This window comes from Solanum stenotomum, unplaced genomic scaffold (genome assembly GCF_019186545.1).
Source record: "Solanum stenotomum isolate F172 unplaced genomic scaffold, ASM1918654v1 scaffold27287, whole genome shotgun sequence".
In the NCBI taxonomy this organism is placed as follows: Eukaryota; Viridiplantae; Streptophyta; class Magnoliopsida; order Solanales; family Solanaceae; genus Solanum; species Solanum stenotomum.
This window is the reverse complement of record NW_026029451.1, coordinates 68463-84931: the sequence shown is the minus strand read 5'-3', so window position 1 is coordinate 84931 and position 16469 is coordinate 68463. Positions and strand designations below refer to the sequence as shown.

Sequence of the window (16469 nt, the reverse complement as noted above, 5' to 3'; positions counted from 1 at the left end):
CAGGTTTCCACGTAGTACACAAATTAGAAGTTCAAGAATAAAATCCTCATTTTGATTAGAGAATTGAGGAATGTTAGATGTCAATGACATTTAGAGTCACTTTCGACCCATGTAACAACTCAACATATCATGAATCATCTTCTCAAGAAAGCAAGGAATATCATACAGAAGAGCGTCAATGATTCAAGTCAAATCATAAGTTTCAAGTCTTAGATTCAAATGTCAAGATCAAAGTTCGGAATCGATGTACCTACCCAAAAAGGGTGTAGCGATAACTGAAGATTCAAAATGAAGACTCAGGACTAGTGGAGTAGTTAGGATGTTGTATCTTTCCTTTCTCTCATATTGTATTTTGCCTTTTAATGTAATAGCTGGAGCTACGAACCGGAACCTCAACAAAACCTCACTCGACTACCGAACTTATTCTCCCGTCCCTTCATATATTTGAACTGCACCTAAATCCTTAACATTAACTCAGGATAGGTAGTCTGTCCAAAGTTAGGGCGCAATCAAACCTCTTTTCTTTTACTTATTTTCACATTTTTTGGATAAATGTCTCAGTAAAAAATTAGTCACATTGTTCACATCTTTGAATGAAAACTCTTCATGTTTCCCATTAAAGATGGGCATACTGTGAACACCTAATTTTTTACCAAAATTTAAAGATTTTACACCATTTTTAATACTTAAATATTATTATTTTAGTAGGGTTATATTTAAAATAAATGAAAAAATAATTTTATAAATTACAACAAATTATAGGCTCATTTATGTTCAAAGTTTAATAAAAAAAGCTTTTGAATTTAATGTATTTGTTTTATTTCTTCAACTTTTATCTAGTCTAAAAATAATAATAATAATAATAATAAAATAATATATTATGAAAAAGTATGAACAAAAAAAGAAAAGAAGAGTCCAAAAAATTTCAAATTACCTTACCCTTTATCATAATTATCCCCAACTTCCTTAACTTATTTTCTTAAAAATCCTCCTCCCATCTAGTTTATTTTATGTTTATTCTATTTTTATTTTTTCTTCTTGCACGATCTTTTTCTGAATTTTTTTTAACAATATACGTTATCCTACCTTTTTCTTTTTATTCGTTTTATTTTAAAAATTATTTTTATTTATTATTTGTTGTTTTGTTAATATTATATTACAATTTTTTCCTCCTTTATCTCAACCCTAAAATTCTCAACTAAATTTGAAAATAAATTTCATTCCCCACTCCCTCAGGTTCCTTTTAATTAGCACCAGACTTACACCCAAAACTATTATAAAAATACACGCTCAGTAAAGAGAAAAACACTCAGATACGCAGAAAAAAGAAACATGATAGCAAAAGCAAAGAGAAGAAAAGGTGAGTTTTCTTTTGTGAATTAAATCTAGAGTTCGAGGTTTTGTTCATGGTTCCAAGTTCGTGGATCTTAAAGTTAGCCTTGCTAAACTTTGGAAATCAGTAGATTTGTGCATTGCTCTTCATTGCTCAATCAAAAATAATTTGAAGGTCCGTTCTTGCGATAGTTTATTTTATTTTATTTGAAAAAAGTTTATGTAAACTATGCGTTTGATCTTTTTTTGAGAATCATGAAAAGACATGTATCCCATGAATTTTTCAATTTTTCTTGAACAATGTGCCATGTTTATTTTATTTTTTACGTTAGCCTCATGTTATTTTTTCGTTATTTAAGAAGACACAAGTATGTTTTGTTTGCGATAACTAGATGACAATCCCATGTAATTAATCGCGTGCTCATTGTTTAATTGCTTAGATAGTTGATTATTAATCAAACTGATTAGGAGATAATATATTAGGTTCTCAAAGATTTAATTGAGTCATCTTGTGACCTTTTTTAGATAGAATTAAAAGTTTTAGTGATCACATTTCATGAAAAGAGCAAGGGAACAAATGAATTTAAGAATTCATCTTGAGAAAGAGAAAAAATAAGAACAACTAAAAAAAATAAAATAAGAAAAGAGATAAAAGACGAGAGAAGCAGAAGAAGAAAAGAAGAGATTAAGGAAAAAAGAAAAAGAAAAAGAAAAAGAGAAACAACGTGAAAAAAATGTATGAAAAGAATGTGATATATATATATATATATATATATATATATATAAGAGGGGAAGAAATTGAAAGTATAAAAAAATTAATCCTAAAATTACCCAAACTCTAAAAATCTAATCCTACATAAATCCTAATCCCTAACTATTAGATACCTATCTATATTCTATCCATAATAATAATAATAAAAAAAAGTACAAATACATGCAGAAAAAAAAAGAAAAAAAATTACGGACGTTTCAAGATTCAAACTTTTAAATGTCCATCTTTTAACTTTACTTTATTTTGTTTGGATATATTTATGTGCATATACATATTTTTTATAATGGACGTACATTAATAAAATTAGTTAATTTGAAATATGTATAATAAATCAAAGAAGGGTGGTAATATGCATTTTTATTAAGTCATAATAATAATATATCAAAAAATAATATCCAAAAATTAAGTCAAGCCATTTTAAAGTCAATAAAGCGACCGTGTTAGAATCACGGGACTCGAGGGGTGCCTAATACCTTCCCCTCGGTCAACAAAATTCCTTACCCAAATTTGTGGTTCGCAGACGAATAAAATAAATAGTCAAATTTCCTTTTGATTAGGGATTTAAATAAGGTGACTTGGAACACCGAAACTCAATTCCAAGTGGCGACTCTGAATTATAAAATAATCTCTTTTCAAAATGTCACTTTAATTGGGAAATCTCTTTTTCTTTCAAAACAACATTTCATTTTGAGGAAAAATAGGGGTGTGACAACCAACACGCCTCATAATTTGATATGGTCCTACAAAACAAGGACTAAGTTTTCCTTTCTTGCCAAACCTCTTTACACCCTTCATGGGTGAGATTTTTAAGTAAACCCAATCATGTACATCACATTCAAGGTCTCTCCTTCTAACATCCACATACGACTTTTGTCGACTTTGGGTCGTTCTTAACCTCTCTCTTATGAGTCGAAGTTTCTCAATAGCCTCATGAACTAACTCGGGTCATATCAAGGCAACCTCACCCACCTCAAACCATCCGATAGGGGATCTACACCTCCTATCATAAAGAGCCTCAAATGGAGCCACACCAATACTCAAATGGTAGCTAATATTATAGGCAAATTCTATCAAAGGCAAATGGTCATCCCAATTTGCCTTGAAATCTATCACGCAAGCCCTCAACATGTCTTCCAATGTTTGGATTGTTCTTTCCGCTTGCCCATCGGTTTGGGGTGAAAAGATGCTCTAAACTTAAATTTCGTCCCTAGACACTTTTGGAAAGACTTTCAAAACTGTGAAGTAAACTGAGTACCTCTATCGGAGATAATGGACAAGGGCACTCCATGCAAACTTACCATCTCTCTCAAATACAAATTAGCATAATATTCTGCCGTATAGGAAACCTTAAGGGGAATGAAATGGGCCGACTTCGTCATTCAGTCTACTATAACCCAAATCGAATCATATTGTTGCCGAGTCCGTGGCAGCGCTACTATGAAGTCCATATTAAAATCTTTCCACTTCCAAGTAGGAATGCTAATATCTTGGGATAATCCTCCTGGTCTTTGATGCTCAACCTTCACTTGTTGGCAATTAGGAAACTTAGCCACGAATCCCGCAATATCCTTCTTCATCCCATTCCACCAATAGATCTCCAGCAAATCATGATACATCTTGGTGGCTCCTGAGTGAATAGAATACCGAAAACTATGGGCTTCTGACAAGATCTGTTCCCTCAAGTCATCAACATTCGGAACACACAAACGACCTTGGTATCTTAGGACACCATCTCCCCCTTGGGAGAAAGCCTCTACAGACTTCTTTAGTACCGCTTATTTCAATTCTACTAAGGTCAGATCAAGACATTGCTTTGCTTTGACATCCACCACGAATGATGATCCAGAACCATTATGGACCATAATACCACTCTTGGTGGATCCACTAGTTGAACTCTTAATCGGGCCAACCTATGAACATGTCGAACCAACTCTTTTCTCTCATCATCAACATGTGCAACACTACCCATGGATAATCGACTAAGGGCATCCACCACCACATTTGCTTTACCAGGGTGAATGAGAACAGTCATATCATAATCTTTCAATAACTCAAGCCCCCTTCTTTGGCAGATATTTAGATCTATTTTTGGGTAAACACATATTGCAGACTTTTGTGATCGGTGAAAACATCAACATGGACCCCATACAAATAATGCCTCCAAATCTTTAAGGCAAATTCCACCGCCACTAATTCAAGATCGTGGGTATGATAGTTCTTCTCATGAACCTTTAGTTTCCTTGAAGCATAGGCAATCACCTTACCATTTTTCATAAGCACACATCCCAATGAAAGTCTATAGGCATCACAATACACCACAAAGCCATCCGTAGCTTCCAGTAAGGTCAACACCGGAGCGAAAGTAAGTCTATCTTTCAAGTCTTGGAAACTTTTCTCACAAGCTTTGGACCATATGAACTTTTCCTTCTTTCGAGTTTAAGTAGTCAAATGAGAAGAAATGGAGGAGAACCCCTAAACAAACTTTCTATAATAACCGGCCAAACCCAAGAAACTTCTACTGTCTGTCACTGATAGAGGTCTAGGCCAACTCTTGACCTCATCCATCTTCTTTGGATCTACCTCAATACCCTTTCTTGAAAATATATGGCCAAAGAAAGCTACGGACCTTAACCAAAACTCCCATTTACTAAACTTTGCATAGAGTTGTTGGTCTTTGAGAATTTGCCACACAATCCTTATATGATCAATATGCTCATTCTCACTTCTCGAATAGATCAAAATATCATCTATGAACACAATTATGAACATATCATGGTATTGTCTGAACACCCTATTCATCAAATCCATAAACGCCACCGGGGCATTAGTCAAACCAAAGGATATCACTGAAAACTCATAATGACCATGGGTTCTAAAAGCCGTTTTCAGAATAACTTCCTCTTTCACCCTCAATTGGTGATAACCCGACCGTAGATAATTTTTTGAGAAATAACTTGCCCCTTGGAGTTGATCAAATAAGCCATCTATTCTTGGAAGAGGATACTTCTTCTTGATGGTCACTTTATTCAATTGGCGGTAATCAATACACATATGGAGTGAACCATCTTTCTTCTTAACAAATAACACTGGAGCACCACATGGAAAGATACTCGATCGGATGAAACCCTTATTCAATAAGTCCTTTAAGTGTTCCTTTAACTCCTTAAGTTCCATCAGAGCCATTCTATAAGGAGAAATAGAGATAGGTTGGGAATCGGGAAAAATGTCAATCCCAAAGTCTATTTCCATTTCAGGAGGAATACTCGGTAAATTATTGGGGAAAACTTCCAGAAACTCTTTTACAACTGGGACCGACTCAAGAATAGGAGTTTCGAACTCCATATCTGTCACCCTCACTATATGGTAGACACAACCCTTCGAAATCATTTTCCTAGATTTTAGGTAAGAAAAAAATTGACCTCTAGGAATAGAATTTCGCCCTTCCACTCAAGGATAGGCTCGTTTGGAATCTGAAATTTGACTACTCTAGTCTTACAATCAATAGAGGCGTAACAGGAATGCAACCAATCCATACCCCAAGATGACATCGATATCTATCATGTCAAGTTCTATCAAATCAACCAAGGTAACTCTATGGGACAAGGAAAAAAGACATCTTGTATAAACCCTCTTAGCCACCATAGAATCACCAATAGGGTAGAGACAGAAAAAGGTTCTAACAATACATCAGGAAGCATATCAAATCTCATAGCTACATAAAGAGTCACAAATGACAAAGTCGCACCCGGATCAAGTAAAGCATACACATCTATATGGAAAAACTTTTAACATACCAGTCACAACATTCGGGGAACTCTCTTGATCACCTCTAGTTTGGAGAGCATAAAAATGGTTTTGCTTAGGAACATTCCAACTTGAACCAGTCGGACCGAATGAAGGGTAGGGTTGAGGCCTATGACGACCATCTCCATAATTCTTATCAACCGAAGGACAATTCCTTATTTTGTGATCCGTCTTTCCACACCCAAAGCAAGCATTAGAACCTGCTAGACACTTCCCTTCATTATTTATCCCACATTTAGCACAAGTAGGCAAAGAAGGCCTATTACCATCTCCTTGAGGTTTTGGGTTAGACACCATTTCATTATTATGCCTTAGAGGAGCACTTGAAGAACCTTTTTCGGAGAAATTTTGCCAAAACCTTAAACGACCCTGTCCATCGGACCTAGAATGTGAATAGTTACCATCATCCACTCTTGCTCTCTTTTCCTCTGTAGATCATTCCTTGAGCTTTTCTTCCTCAGTTTGTTGGGCATGCACCATAAGGTGAGAAATATCCATGTCATGGACAAGCATAGAGGTGCGGCACTCTTTTACTACCATGTCAGATACTTCCTACACAAACTTACTCATCTTGGCCCTACGATCTGTCACAATTGAAGGATCATACTTTGATAGTTGAGTGAACCTCAAAGCGTATTCCCTTACACTCATATTTCCTTGCCTAAGGTTGATGAACTCAAGTACCTTGGCCTCTCTCATCTATAGAGGGAAGAATCTATCAAAAAAAGAACTTTTGAAAATTTTCCATTCTATGGGACCTGATTCCACCGGCCTTGCCTCATTCCACTAATTAAACCAAATCTGAGCAACCCCTTTGAGTTGGTAAGCGGCTAGTTCCGCCATCTCTACCGGAGTTACACCCATGATAGCAAGTACCTTATAGACCTTGTCGATAAAATCTTGAGGGTCTTCCTCAACTTTTGAGCCATAAAATTTGTGAGGGTTCATTCTTGTGTAATCCCTCACTCTTGTGGCCGTCGTACCCACATTTGGTTTCACAGGGGCTGCCACCTCTCTATTAGCTTGTTTCGTCATAGCTTGATCCAACACTTGGAATGCCAACCTAACTCCACATTAGTCACATTCTCATTCAACGTGTCAATCGGAGCTTGAGGTGGAGCTTGGGTAGGAAACCTCTAGCTCAACATTGCCTTCCTCCAACCTTATAGCATTAACCCTTCTAGTAGTCATTTCCTGATAACCATCGGGCACGGATTAGGAGAAAGACTTATAGAGTTAAACTCCATGGCACAACTTAGAGAAGTGAAGAAGTGAAATTTCCTAAACATTTAATAGCCTCTCATCATAAATGTGGCGTGCTTCAAACTTACGAACAAGACTCTACTAGACGTGGTTTGAGAAATCCTGGAACCATTCTAAACCTTGTTATTTGATTACCAAGTTTGTCATGACTCAGGGGTACCCCCTAGATGTAACAAGACGAATAATGCCCTTAGAGGCCTCATACAAGCCATATAGGTTATCATAACATAAAGTAATAGAAATGAGCGAGAATTTAAATCTTTTCAATACAATCAAAGTCTTTCATAAAATGGGCGGAAGTCTAATGACATTGTTTCAAACCATCTAAACATAAGAGAATAGAAATCTTGGGACGCATCCCATACAATAGTCCAAGACATAAAGGCAAAGCATAAAAGGAAATGGTGATCACATCCTCAAACACAATGAGGACTCACCAAAACTCACCTCCTTGAACAACAACAAAGTTAGACACGAGTGTGACAATCAATGTTGTCGGACCCTACATTTGATAAGAATGTAGGCAAGAGTATGCGTTAGTACAATCAAGTACTAAACATGATGGCTAGCATACATAACATGTACATAATCATTAGACAACATAACACATAAGGCATAATCATAATCAAGACATAGTAAGCATTATAATGAAAGAGGAATACTCCCTTAAGTAACCTCACTTATGCTTAGCCAAGACTTAGGTCATCCGCCTCTAGTCAAACTTACATCATAGAAAGCATATCTAGCAACACTCCAAACAAGTCAACTTCATAGCATAATCACATTAGTCATATTTACTTTTAAAGGCATGGGGATCCGCCTCAATGCCTAACTCATAAAGGCTAATGGGTATTCGCCTCTTGCCTTACTTAACTTTAGATCGTGGGTACTCGCCTCCACAATCTCATCATGTGACACGGGTACTCGCCTCTACATCAATTCATAAGGAGAATGGGTACTCACCTCCATGTCCATTCATCATAGTAGGAACGTGGGCTATCACCTCTTGTTCAATTTTAAGGAGTATGAGAGTCACCTCATATCCTTGCCTATGAAGGTCAAGGGTAATCACCTCTAGCCTCATCAATTACATAAGTTTTCAGCCTAAATTCATTTTAGGTGAGCAATCCTTTCAACCTAGAATCATTCATGTGAGTAAACCTTTCACATTCATACAATCATGCTTATCAATTCATAATCTAGGTTTTACTCTCAAAGTACTACATCTCATGATCATCATTTATGCTTTACTCTCAAGTAATTAACATCATATTCATCATACATGCTTCAATCTCAAACAATTCTAATCATAATTCATCAATCCTAGAAGGACATATCTAACCCATAGAGTTTCACTCACATGGCATCAAACCCAACTATATCAATTCAACCCTAAAATCATAGGAGAGGCATGGGTACATGTAATTTCATCCTAACTACATGCATTTCTACATATTCAATCATAAAGAATCATAATCCACTCACTTGGATCAGCATTCATCATAACCCACAACAATGTAAGAAACCCTAACTAGAATTGGGGAAAATTTTCTTCAAATTATGGAATTCTAGGGGACTCAATAGGAGGAAGGATCCTATGTATGAAAATCCATCATACCTTAGTCACAATGCCCACCAAAGCTTAAAGGTTGGGAGACATGACCTTTATCTATCTTCAATCTCCTTTCCCTTCTTCTACCTTCTAGTGAGAAAATATTAGAGAGAAGTTTTGGGTTTTCTTTTGGGATTTGAGAGAATGACATAATTAAGTGAGTTGGGGGTCTAAAATCCTTATATATGTGGTCTAGGTTTAGGTAAAATGACACCATATTGATTTAACTTAAAATAGAAAAGACCCATATACCCCTAAAATAATTGCTAGGCCTGACCCACGAGACCACGACTGATGGACCGTGGATGGACCTACGGTCTGTCCTGCACGTCCGTGGGTCGTGATCAGAGACCTGACCCCTTTTGGGACATTGACCTACGACCTTTGACCGATGGACCATCGATCGACCTACGGTCCGTCTTGGTCAGCCATGGTTCCTTTTCAGAGACTTTTGGGTCAAACGACGTCCATTGGACCACGGACCATGGTCCCACCTAGGGTCTGTAGGTCCCCACCGTAGCCTTTTCCTAAAATTGATGAACTTGCCTAGTCACGGCCCTACCTACGGTCGGTAGGTCAACCCACGGACCGTGGTTAAAGTGGATGGCACCTGTAAGTCCCAATTTCGCAATGTTGCCTCTTTTCGAATCCGGGGTGTTTCAACTGAGTGAACTTCAACCCATACTCTTGGACTGACATTAAACCCTGTTTTAAGTTCATGAACTCTTGTGCCTTAGCTTCTCTCGACTCTATTGGAAAGAACTTGTCTAGAAAATCTTCATTAAAACAATCTCATGTCACAGGAGCTGCATTCTTACCCCTATTTTCCTTCCACTGTGTGATCCAAATATGAGCTACATCTTTGAGTTGATAGGATACTAACTCAACACTCTCAGTACCAGTCACTTGCATTACTCCAAGAATTTTGTTAACCTCATCAATAAAGTTCTGTGGGTCCTCACCAATTGCGACCCTAGAAAATCAGGCGGATTCATTCAAAAAAAATCTCAAACCCTAGCTGCCACTGATCCACCATTAGTGTTTGTAGGAACTACGACCTGCTGATTATTCTGGTTGGATACATTCTGAGCCAAGAGCTGGATCACACCCCGGAATTCTATATTCGTAACCTCATGATTCGAGACTAGAGGGACTGCATAAGCATTCCATGCATAAGCTCTACGAGAAGGCATGATCCGAAATGCATAACGATAGATTAGAACAAAGAAATTGTATCATACCTTACGCATGATAAAAATAGCAAAGAAAGTGAAGTTTTTCTTAAAACACTTCGCACCCTCTCTCTCATAGATGTGGTGCACTTCACACCCATGAAAGAGACTCTAGTTAGTGCGGCTTTCAGATATCCTAGGAATCTTAAACCTAATGCTCTGATACCAAGTTTGTCACGCACCGAGGCTACCCCTTAATGTAAACACGGGACCTAGGATCATGAGTGACCCTAAGCTAACCCTGAATTTGGCTTATCATAAGCATACTAAAACAACTGAGTAAAGAGATACTATGCGTAAGCTAAAACATAAGATAACTGAAAGATGGGGAATACATAATACTGATCTGAATAAATATAAAACTACTAAGAGTCAATGATACTGAACATTCACTCAAAACTAAATATGAATCTAATACTATGTCTTACAAAGCCTATTACTGACTAGAGTTGCTGGGACATGTCCCTAGCAAAATTGAAACTAAACTGAAATATTGAATAAGAAAACACATGTCTATTGCCCTTTAAGTATGAGGACTCACCACTGAAGCTGCTGAATATGAATTGGGAACCGATCTATGCGTGATCTGGATGCTGAATACCTAAACCTACATCATGAAAAAATGTAGAGCAAAGTATGTTTCATTAATTGGAATGTACTGAGCATCCAAGATATAGATAATAGTTGAACAAACATATAAGTTGAACTAAGCATAACTGAGTAATGATGTAATCTGAACAAAATATAAATACTTAATTATAACTGAAAAGAACTGAACTTAATGCAATGACCAAGTACTGATTATTAATATAACATGCTGAGACTGAATACTGAAGTATAACTGAAAACCTGGTCAAATGCACTAGAAAATTACAATGGGAGCTACTATTAAATGACATAAAGCCACGTGAGCTAAACGTAGAGTCTGATGTATACACCCCATCGAGAGGACCCAATATACCTTTCAAGGGGTATAAAGGCATGACTGACGTGATCACTAAATTTGATGCCCAACAGAGGGGACTGATACTCCTACAGGGCACGTAGTTCTGAGACTATATGGGTACGCTAAACCCTTGTCCAACTAAGTGCTAAGTCTGCTCCAAACTTAATATGTATATCAGACATTATGACTGAAATACTGAAATGTTAAATAGCTCAAAATATTGACATACAAAATTTGAGAATATAACAATTATATACTGATAATGTGACATTCGAAAACTGAAGCATGGTTAACTGTTTTACTGACCTAGCAAGTGTAATCCATGAATTAAGAGAATCTACACAACTAGGGTTTTGAGTTTCATACAAGGAAATTTACAACAATTCCAAGAAAATATGATAATTCGATTAGGAACACTATAACAACTAAATCACAAAAAATATCTAAAGTTTCTAGAAACCCTAGTTCTAAACAAGATATAGAGAATCAAGAGTCTGACTGAATTCTAGGGACCTAGTGGACGAAAGGAATCCACTAGTGAAATTCCACATACCCGGCGACAAAATCTACAGAGAAATCCTTCAGTTTCGAGGCTAAAACTTGAAGCAAACCTTCTAATTGTTCTTGGGAAACTGTCGCGTATTTCTTCTCCTTTTTGATCTAAGTTTGGGTGATTTTTGGTGAATAAAGGTTCTGGGTATGTATGACTAAGTTATTAGGCTTAAACTAAGTAAAACGACGTAGTTTAGGCATCAAACGATGAAGTTTAAGTGCCCAACGCATAGGGGAAGGACCAAAACGACCCTTACTTAAATCTCACGAGTGCCATCTACTACAAGACTGATGGTTCATTGGTTGACCTACCAACCGTTGGTAGGAGTCGTAAGTGAAGCTCTGCTTGATATGGCTTCATTAGAAAGAGCATAACTTTTTACTTGAAGATGGTATTTTAGCAAACTCGATGGCGTTGGAAAAAGGATTCAATAATCTTTCATTTGATAGGTCATGGGCCACCTAATTCATTTTGTCTTAAAAGATATGACCATTTGAAGTTGACCCAACATCAATTTTCCTCTAATGGGCTGCTGACCCTCACCTACGGTCCGTAGGTCCAACCACAGACTGTGTTGGTCGACCGTGGGTGGGATCAGAGACCATTAAACTCTGGATCCCAACGACGAAACCATCCTATGGTTCGTGAGTCAATTAACGGGCCGTGGTTCACGGCCGTAGGTGTCATCTTTAGATTCTGAAATTCCCCCAAGTTTGGGACTAAACGATGGGACCCCACTTATGGTCCGTGGGAGGTATTCGTTTCTTCTGGCACTAGATTCTAGAAAGCGGCATTTTCTATTTTCTTGAATTCGAGGTGTTACAATAAAAATTTATTTCCCAGATCCCAACATTTGTATCCATATTCCCAAATCCTAAAAGTTATGTTATGAAGATTCGATCTCTAGTTTTGCACTCGTATCGGGTACCCACACCCAAGTGTGTCTGACATTGAATAAAAGAGTGATCTCTCTAGCAACGTAAACTTTTTGATGAGATGGTCTCAAACTTCAACATGTTAGCAGAGTAGCCAAAGGTCAAGCCTCACTTCCACCTTTTATTAAAAAAATTATGTGTTATGCCCGATAAAAACTTCAAGATTGTATGTCGCGGGGTGCTTTGAGATATAATTAAGTAAATAAAAGCGTGTTATCTATAAAAAGAAAAGATTTTCAATGAGACGGGCACACAATTTATAAATCTGGATGCAATTTGTCACGACCCGATTTATCAAGTCATNCAATTTATAAATCTGGATGCAATTAGAGGTAGCACAAAGATGCAAGGGATTGTAAAAACAACAATAGACTTCCACACGAAGGTCCTTATATGGAACGCCCAAATGATCGATAATTTATGAATGTTTGACACTTTCATCTGCCTATGTCCAAATGAGAGAGAGAGAGTGAGAGCACTTTTTGCACTTTTTCAGTTTTGAACTATGTCCTTAAGGAGATAAATACCTTCCTTTTGGAAGGTGGAAATATCATCATCATAATCCAATATTCTAGCATACTCACGTACAACCTTTATTTATTTTGTATTCCATCATTAGTGGTAAAGAATATCAAAAACTAGTCATGAATTTGCTATATGTAGGGTCTCAATTGAGAAAGATAGTAATCTCCGGTGGAGTGGAACTAGGTGACCAACCTCCCACACCCACACCTTTTCTTTGAAATTTTCGAAAGGAACTATGTGACTAACCCTTTGGAGAAGATTTGGTGTTGTTCCCATCAACATAACTTAATTTAGTCCATAGACACCCTATTTCTTTTTGATTTATTTTGTAGGGTTACTTTAAGAATAAGTGAAAAAGTGGGGTTGGCTTGTGGGGTTAGGGACTTTTTTATCACTTTAAAAACATGGGGGATAAAATATAAGTTCTAAAAAATCATTTTCTTCCCAACACTTTAAATATTAAATAAATTTAATCCCTCCAAAAATAAAGTACAATCCAAATATAAAAAAAATTAATAAATTGGGTTATCAGAAAACCCTTTTTCCGATGAAACCTCAGAAGTTTGTTGTCCAATGTGGCTTTTGATCTTCCATATACCAGCTTTATCGATTTCGTAAACCTCCATAAAACATCTTTCTCCAAGAACCAACCTTTCCATCTTCCATTCTTGAAACCATAAACAAACATAAGATCCCATAATCCGTTACTGAAGATTTCAAACGAAGAGAATCAGTTCTCTTTTGTTTAATCTTCTTCCACAAGTTTAGTTGAATCTTGTTCAATCTTCTTTCTCTAAGGTAAGTTTAATCGTATTTTCAGTAACTTTTAGTCCTATTTGATTTATTTTTTAGTTGTTGTAGTGTAGTGAAGTTTCAATTTTTTTATATAAACTTTTGAAAATCTGACTCTTTTTAGTTTATGCTTTTGATTCGGCATCGTTAATGACGTATTGGTTTGGATAATGCATAGAATTATTTTGAAAGTTTTATGTTAGAGATTTAAAATTTTTATTGTATTTTGATCGATTTTAATGGTGTTTATGTCAATGATATTGTCGATTTCTATTTCAACTGCTACTTTTGCACGTGTTTCTAATGTAAGCTCTCATGTAAGCTTTCATTGTGCTAATAGGTTAGTGGTTGATATTTTGATATGACAAATTTGTTTTGCTTATATATAGTATAATATGGCTAAAACCAGATCATTAAACAATATGGTCCTAATGCTTCTAAAAATAAGAAAAGAAAGGCTGAAGAAATTTTCAAAGCTTCAAAAAAGAAAAAAATTGCTGTGGAAGAACACGAGTCAAACTCTTATTCTGATACAATGGTCGAGATTGACAACTACCAGGACAATAGTGCCCAGTCTAGTGATTATGTTGAATCTAGTAATAATAAAAGTGACAATGAAGATGAGGATAGTATAGATACCCAAACCGGTGATGAGGATGAAGAGCCCCTGTCTTTGCCAATTTGTGTAAGAGATATTTCTGGTAAGTCGTATGATTTAAAGACATAGATAGACGAAATAGGATCGTTTCCAGCAAAAAAATTTGTTAGACCAAGAATGGTTATTTATCGTGATTTAAAGGTACTTGTTTTGGACACTTGAGGCATATTCAAAAACATTTCAAGTTCAATGGAAAGATGGTCCATTATATGTTGTTGCGACGTGTGAAAAGTGACAAAAAATCACATGAAATTTGGTTGTATGTGAAAGATAAGACTGGTTGTTTTGGCTTACGAGAATTTGCATTGATTACAGGGCTGAATTGTTCACCATACCCCTGTGATGCGAAATTGAAAAAAGTTCTTGAAAATGGAGAGAATTTTTACTACAAGGTGACAAAGAATAACAAAATTACTGCTACAAAGTTGATGCGTCTGATCAAGGTTTCCAAATTGAATAAGGAGTAGAAGTTGAAGTGCTCGTTTGTTTTGTTTGTCCGCACGATGCTGTTTGCCCATGATTGATCTAAAATTGTTGATTCAAGCCACATTAAGATGGTGGATGATTTAGATTTCTTCAATAGTTATCCGCGGGGAAAGAGAGTTTTAATTTAACATTGACGTATCTGAAGAATAAAATCAATTTGAAGAGCAAAGTGAAGTGTATAATGAAAGAGGAAATACATCATATGCTCAGTATGGCTTTCCCTCGGTATTTCTGGTACTTCTTATAAATTATGTAGTTGATTTATGATAAATTCTTATATATTTGTGTAGTATTTTGTAGCCTCTATTTATTTATTCGTTCTTCTATTAATTTTTAGGTTTGGATATATGAAGCTTTTCCTCATCTTGGAAAGTATGCCAATAAGTCCTTGGATTCTCCTTTACCCATTCCCCATTTACTTAGATGACACACCGTAAAAATGATAATATTATTGAAGGTGATCCATTTAAGCACAAAGGAAAGAGTACAAAGGTACAAAGTTTATTTATTATTATTTAGTAATATTTATAAATTGGTGAATGTCATGTAATATTTGTATATATTATTTTTTCGTAGGTTGTGCACCCATATCTCACGTGTACTGTCCGTGAGATAAAAAAGAATTACTTGGCAACATTAAAGTCATATGTGGACGAAGTGAAGGATATAGTCCTTGATGCCTTAAAGGCAAATTTGAAAGGTGTGACTGCCTTTACTTTATCAGTAGAGAATGTTGAGGATGAGTATAAGTGATCACAATCTTAATCAACCTTATGAGAATTCTGTACCAAGTACTTCTAAAGATGAAAATTTGTGTGAGCATATTGAATTCCTCGAGCAATCAATGGTGGAAATTGTTGCTTATGTACGAGAGAAGAAATTGAGAAGAATTGAAAAGAACAAGAGAAAAAAGGTAGATAAATTTATATATTATTTCTGTAAGATAATTTATTTGCATTAATGCTTAGTCACTGATCTTGCAATAAATGATGACAACTTTTCAGCACCAACAGTTGTTGATGAGATCCTTCCATTAGCTATAGTCGATGATGATCTTGATGCAGTTGATGAATACTTTGCTGAAGAAGTTGATGAAGTTGTAGAAGAGAAGAAGGAAGAGGAGATGAAAGAAGAAGAGAAAGAACAAGATAAGGAGAAGATGACAGAAAATGAAAAGGAGAAGCTGGAAGAGAACGATGAAAAAAAGAAGAGGAGAAGCTAGAAGAAAAGAAAGAAGAATAAAGTGAAGAGGAGAAGCTGGAAGAGAAGAAAAATGAACAAAATGAAGAAAGTGGAGAAGAAGAGAAAGAAAAACAAGAGGAGAAGATAAAATAGATTGAAGAAGAGGAAAAGTTGGAAGAAGAAGGCTTGGCCACTGCAGAAGTGGAAAAAGAAGTAGATGTGATGGGTATTGTGATGGAGCTTAATGGTGAGGTTGGTGGTGATGAGTAAGACATTTGTGGTTATTGGTGTTTTAAGGCAATTTTGAAATAATTGGTTTTTGAAGACAATTGATTTTCTTGATAGTTGGATTTTCCCTGGTTTTGAAGACAATTGGT

At 36.1% G+C, this 16469-nt stretch overlaps 2 protein-coding genes across 2 annotated transcripts; one reads left to right on the top strand and one right to left on the bottom strand.

Moving 5' to 3' along the window:
• Positions 1 to 5676: 5676 nt before the first annotated feature.
• Positions 5677 to 6943, bottom strand: LOC125851584 (uncharacterized). The gene is made up of 3 exons (XM_049531358.1): positions 6705 to 6943; positions 5899 to 6290; positions 5677 to 5816 (listed from the first exon to the last, which is right to left on the bottom strand). Exons 1-3 carry the CDS (start codon positions 6941 to 6943, stop codon positions 5677 to 5679), a joined length of 771 nt encoding a protein of 256 aa, XP_049387315.1.
• A 7358-nt stretch (positions 6944 to 14301) lies between these two features.
• On the top strand, positions 14302 to 16132 carry LOC125851583 (heavy metal-associated isoprenylated plant protein 4-like). The gene is made up of 5 exons (XM_049531357.1): positions 14302 to 14467; positions 14740 to 14867; positions 15334 to 15402; positions 15487 to 15610; positions 15879 to 16132. The coding sequence occupies exons 1-5, from the start codon at positions 14302 to 14304 to the stop codon at positions 16130 to 16132; spliced, it is 741 nt and encodes a 246-aa protein (XP_049387314.1).
• The last annotated feature ends 337 nt before the right edge of the window (positions 16133 to 16469 follow it).

Bases quoted from the DNA above. Each gene is read 5' to 3' on its own strand.
- LOC125851584 (XM_049531358.1), bottom strand. From the start codon at position 6,943: ATGACGAAACAAGCTAATAGAGAGGTGGCAGCCCCTGTGAAACCAAAT. The intron at 6,291-6,704 runs GTTTAATTAGTG...TTCACATTCTAG, and splicing joins AAAGGGGTTGCTCAGATTTG to GTCCGATGGACAGGGTCGTT. The intron at 5,817-5,898 runs GTATGTTAAAAG...CTCTTTATGTAG, and splicing joins TTCCCCGAATGTTGTGACTG to CTATGAGATTTGATATGCTT.
- LOC125851583 (XM_049531357.1), top strand. From the start codon at position 14,302: ATGGTCGAGATTGACAACTACCAGGACAATAGTGCCCAGTCTAGTGAT. The intron at 14,868-15,333 runs GTTTCCAAATTG...CCATTTACTTAG, and splicing joins AGTTGATGCGTCTGATCAAG to ATGACACACCGTAAAAATGA. The intron at 15,403-15,486 runs GTACAAAGTTTA...ATTTTTTCGTAG, and splicing joins ACAAAGGAAAGAGTACAAAG to GTTGTGCACCCATATCTCAC.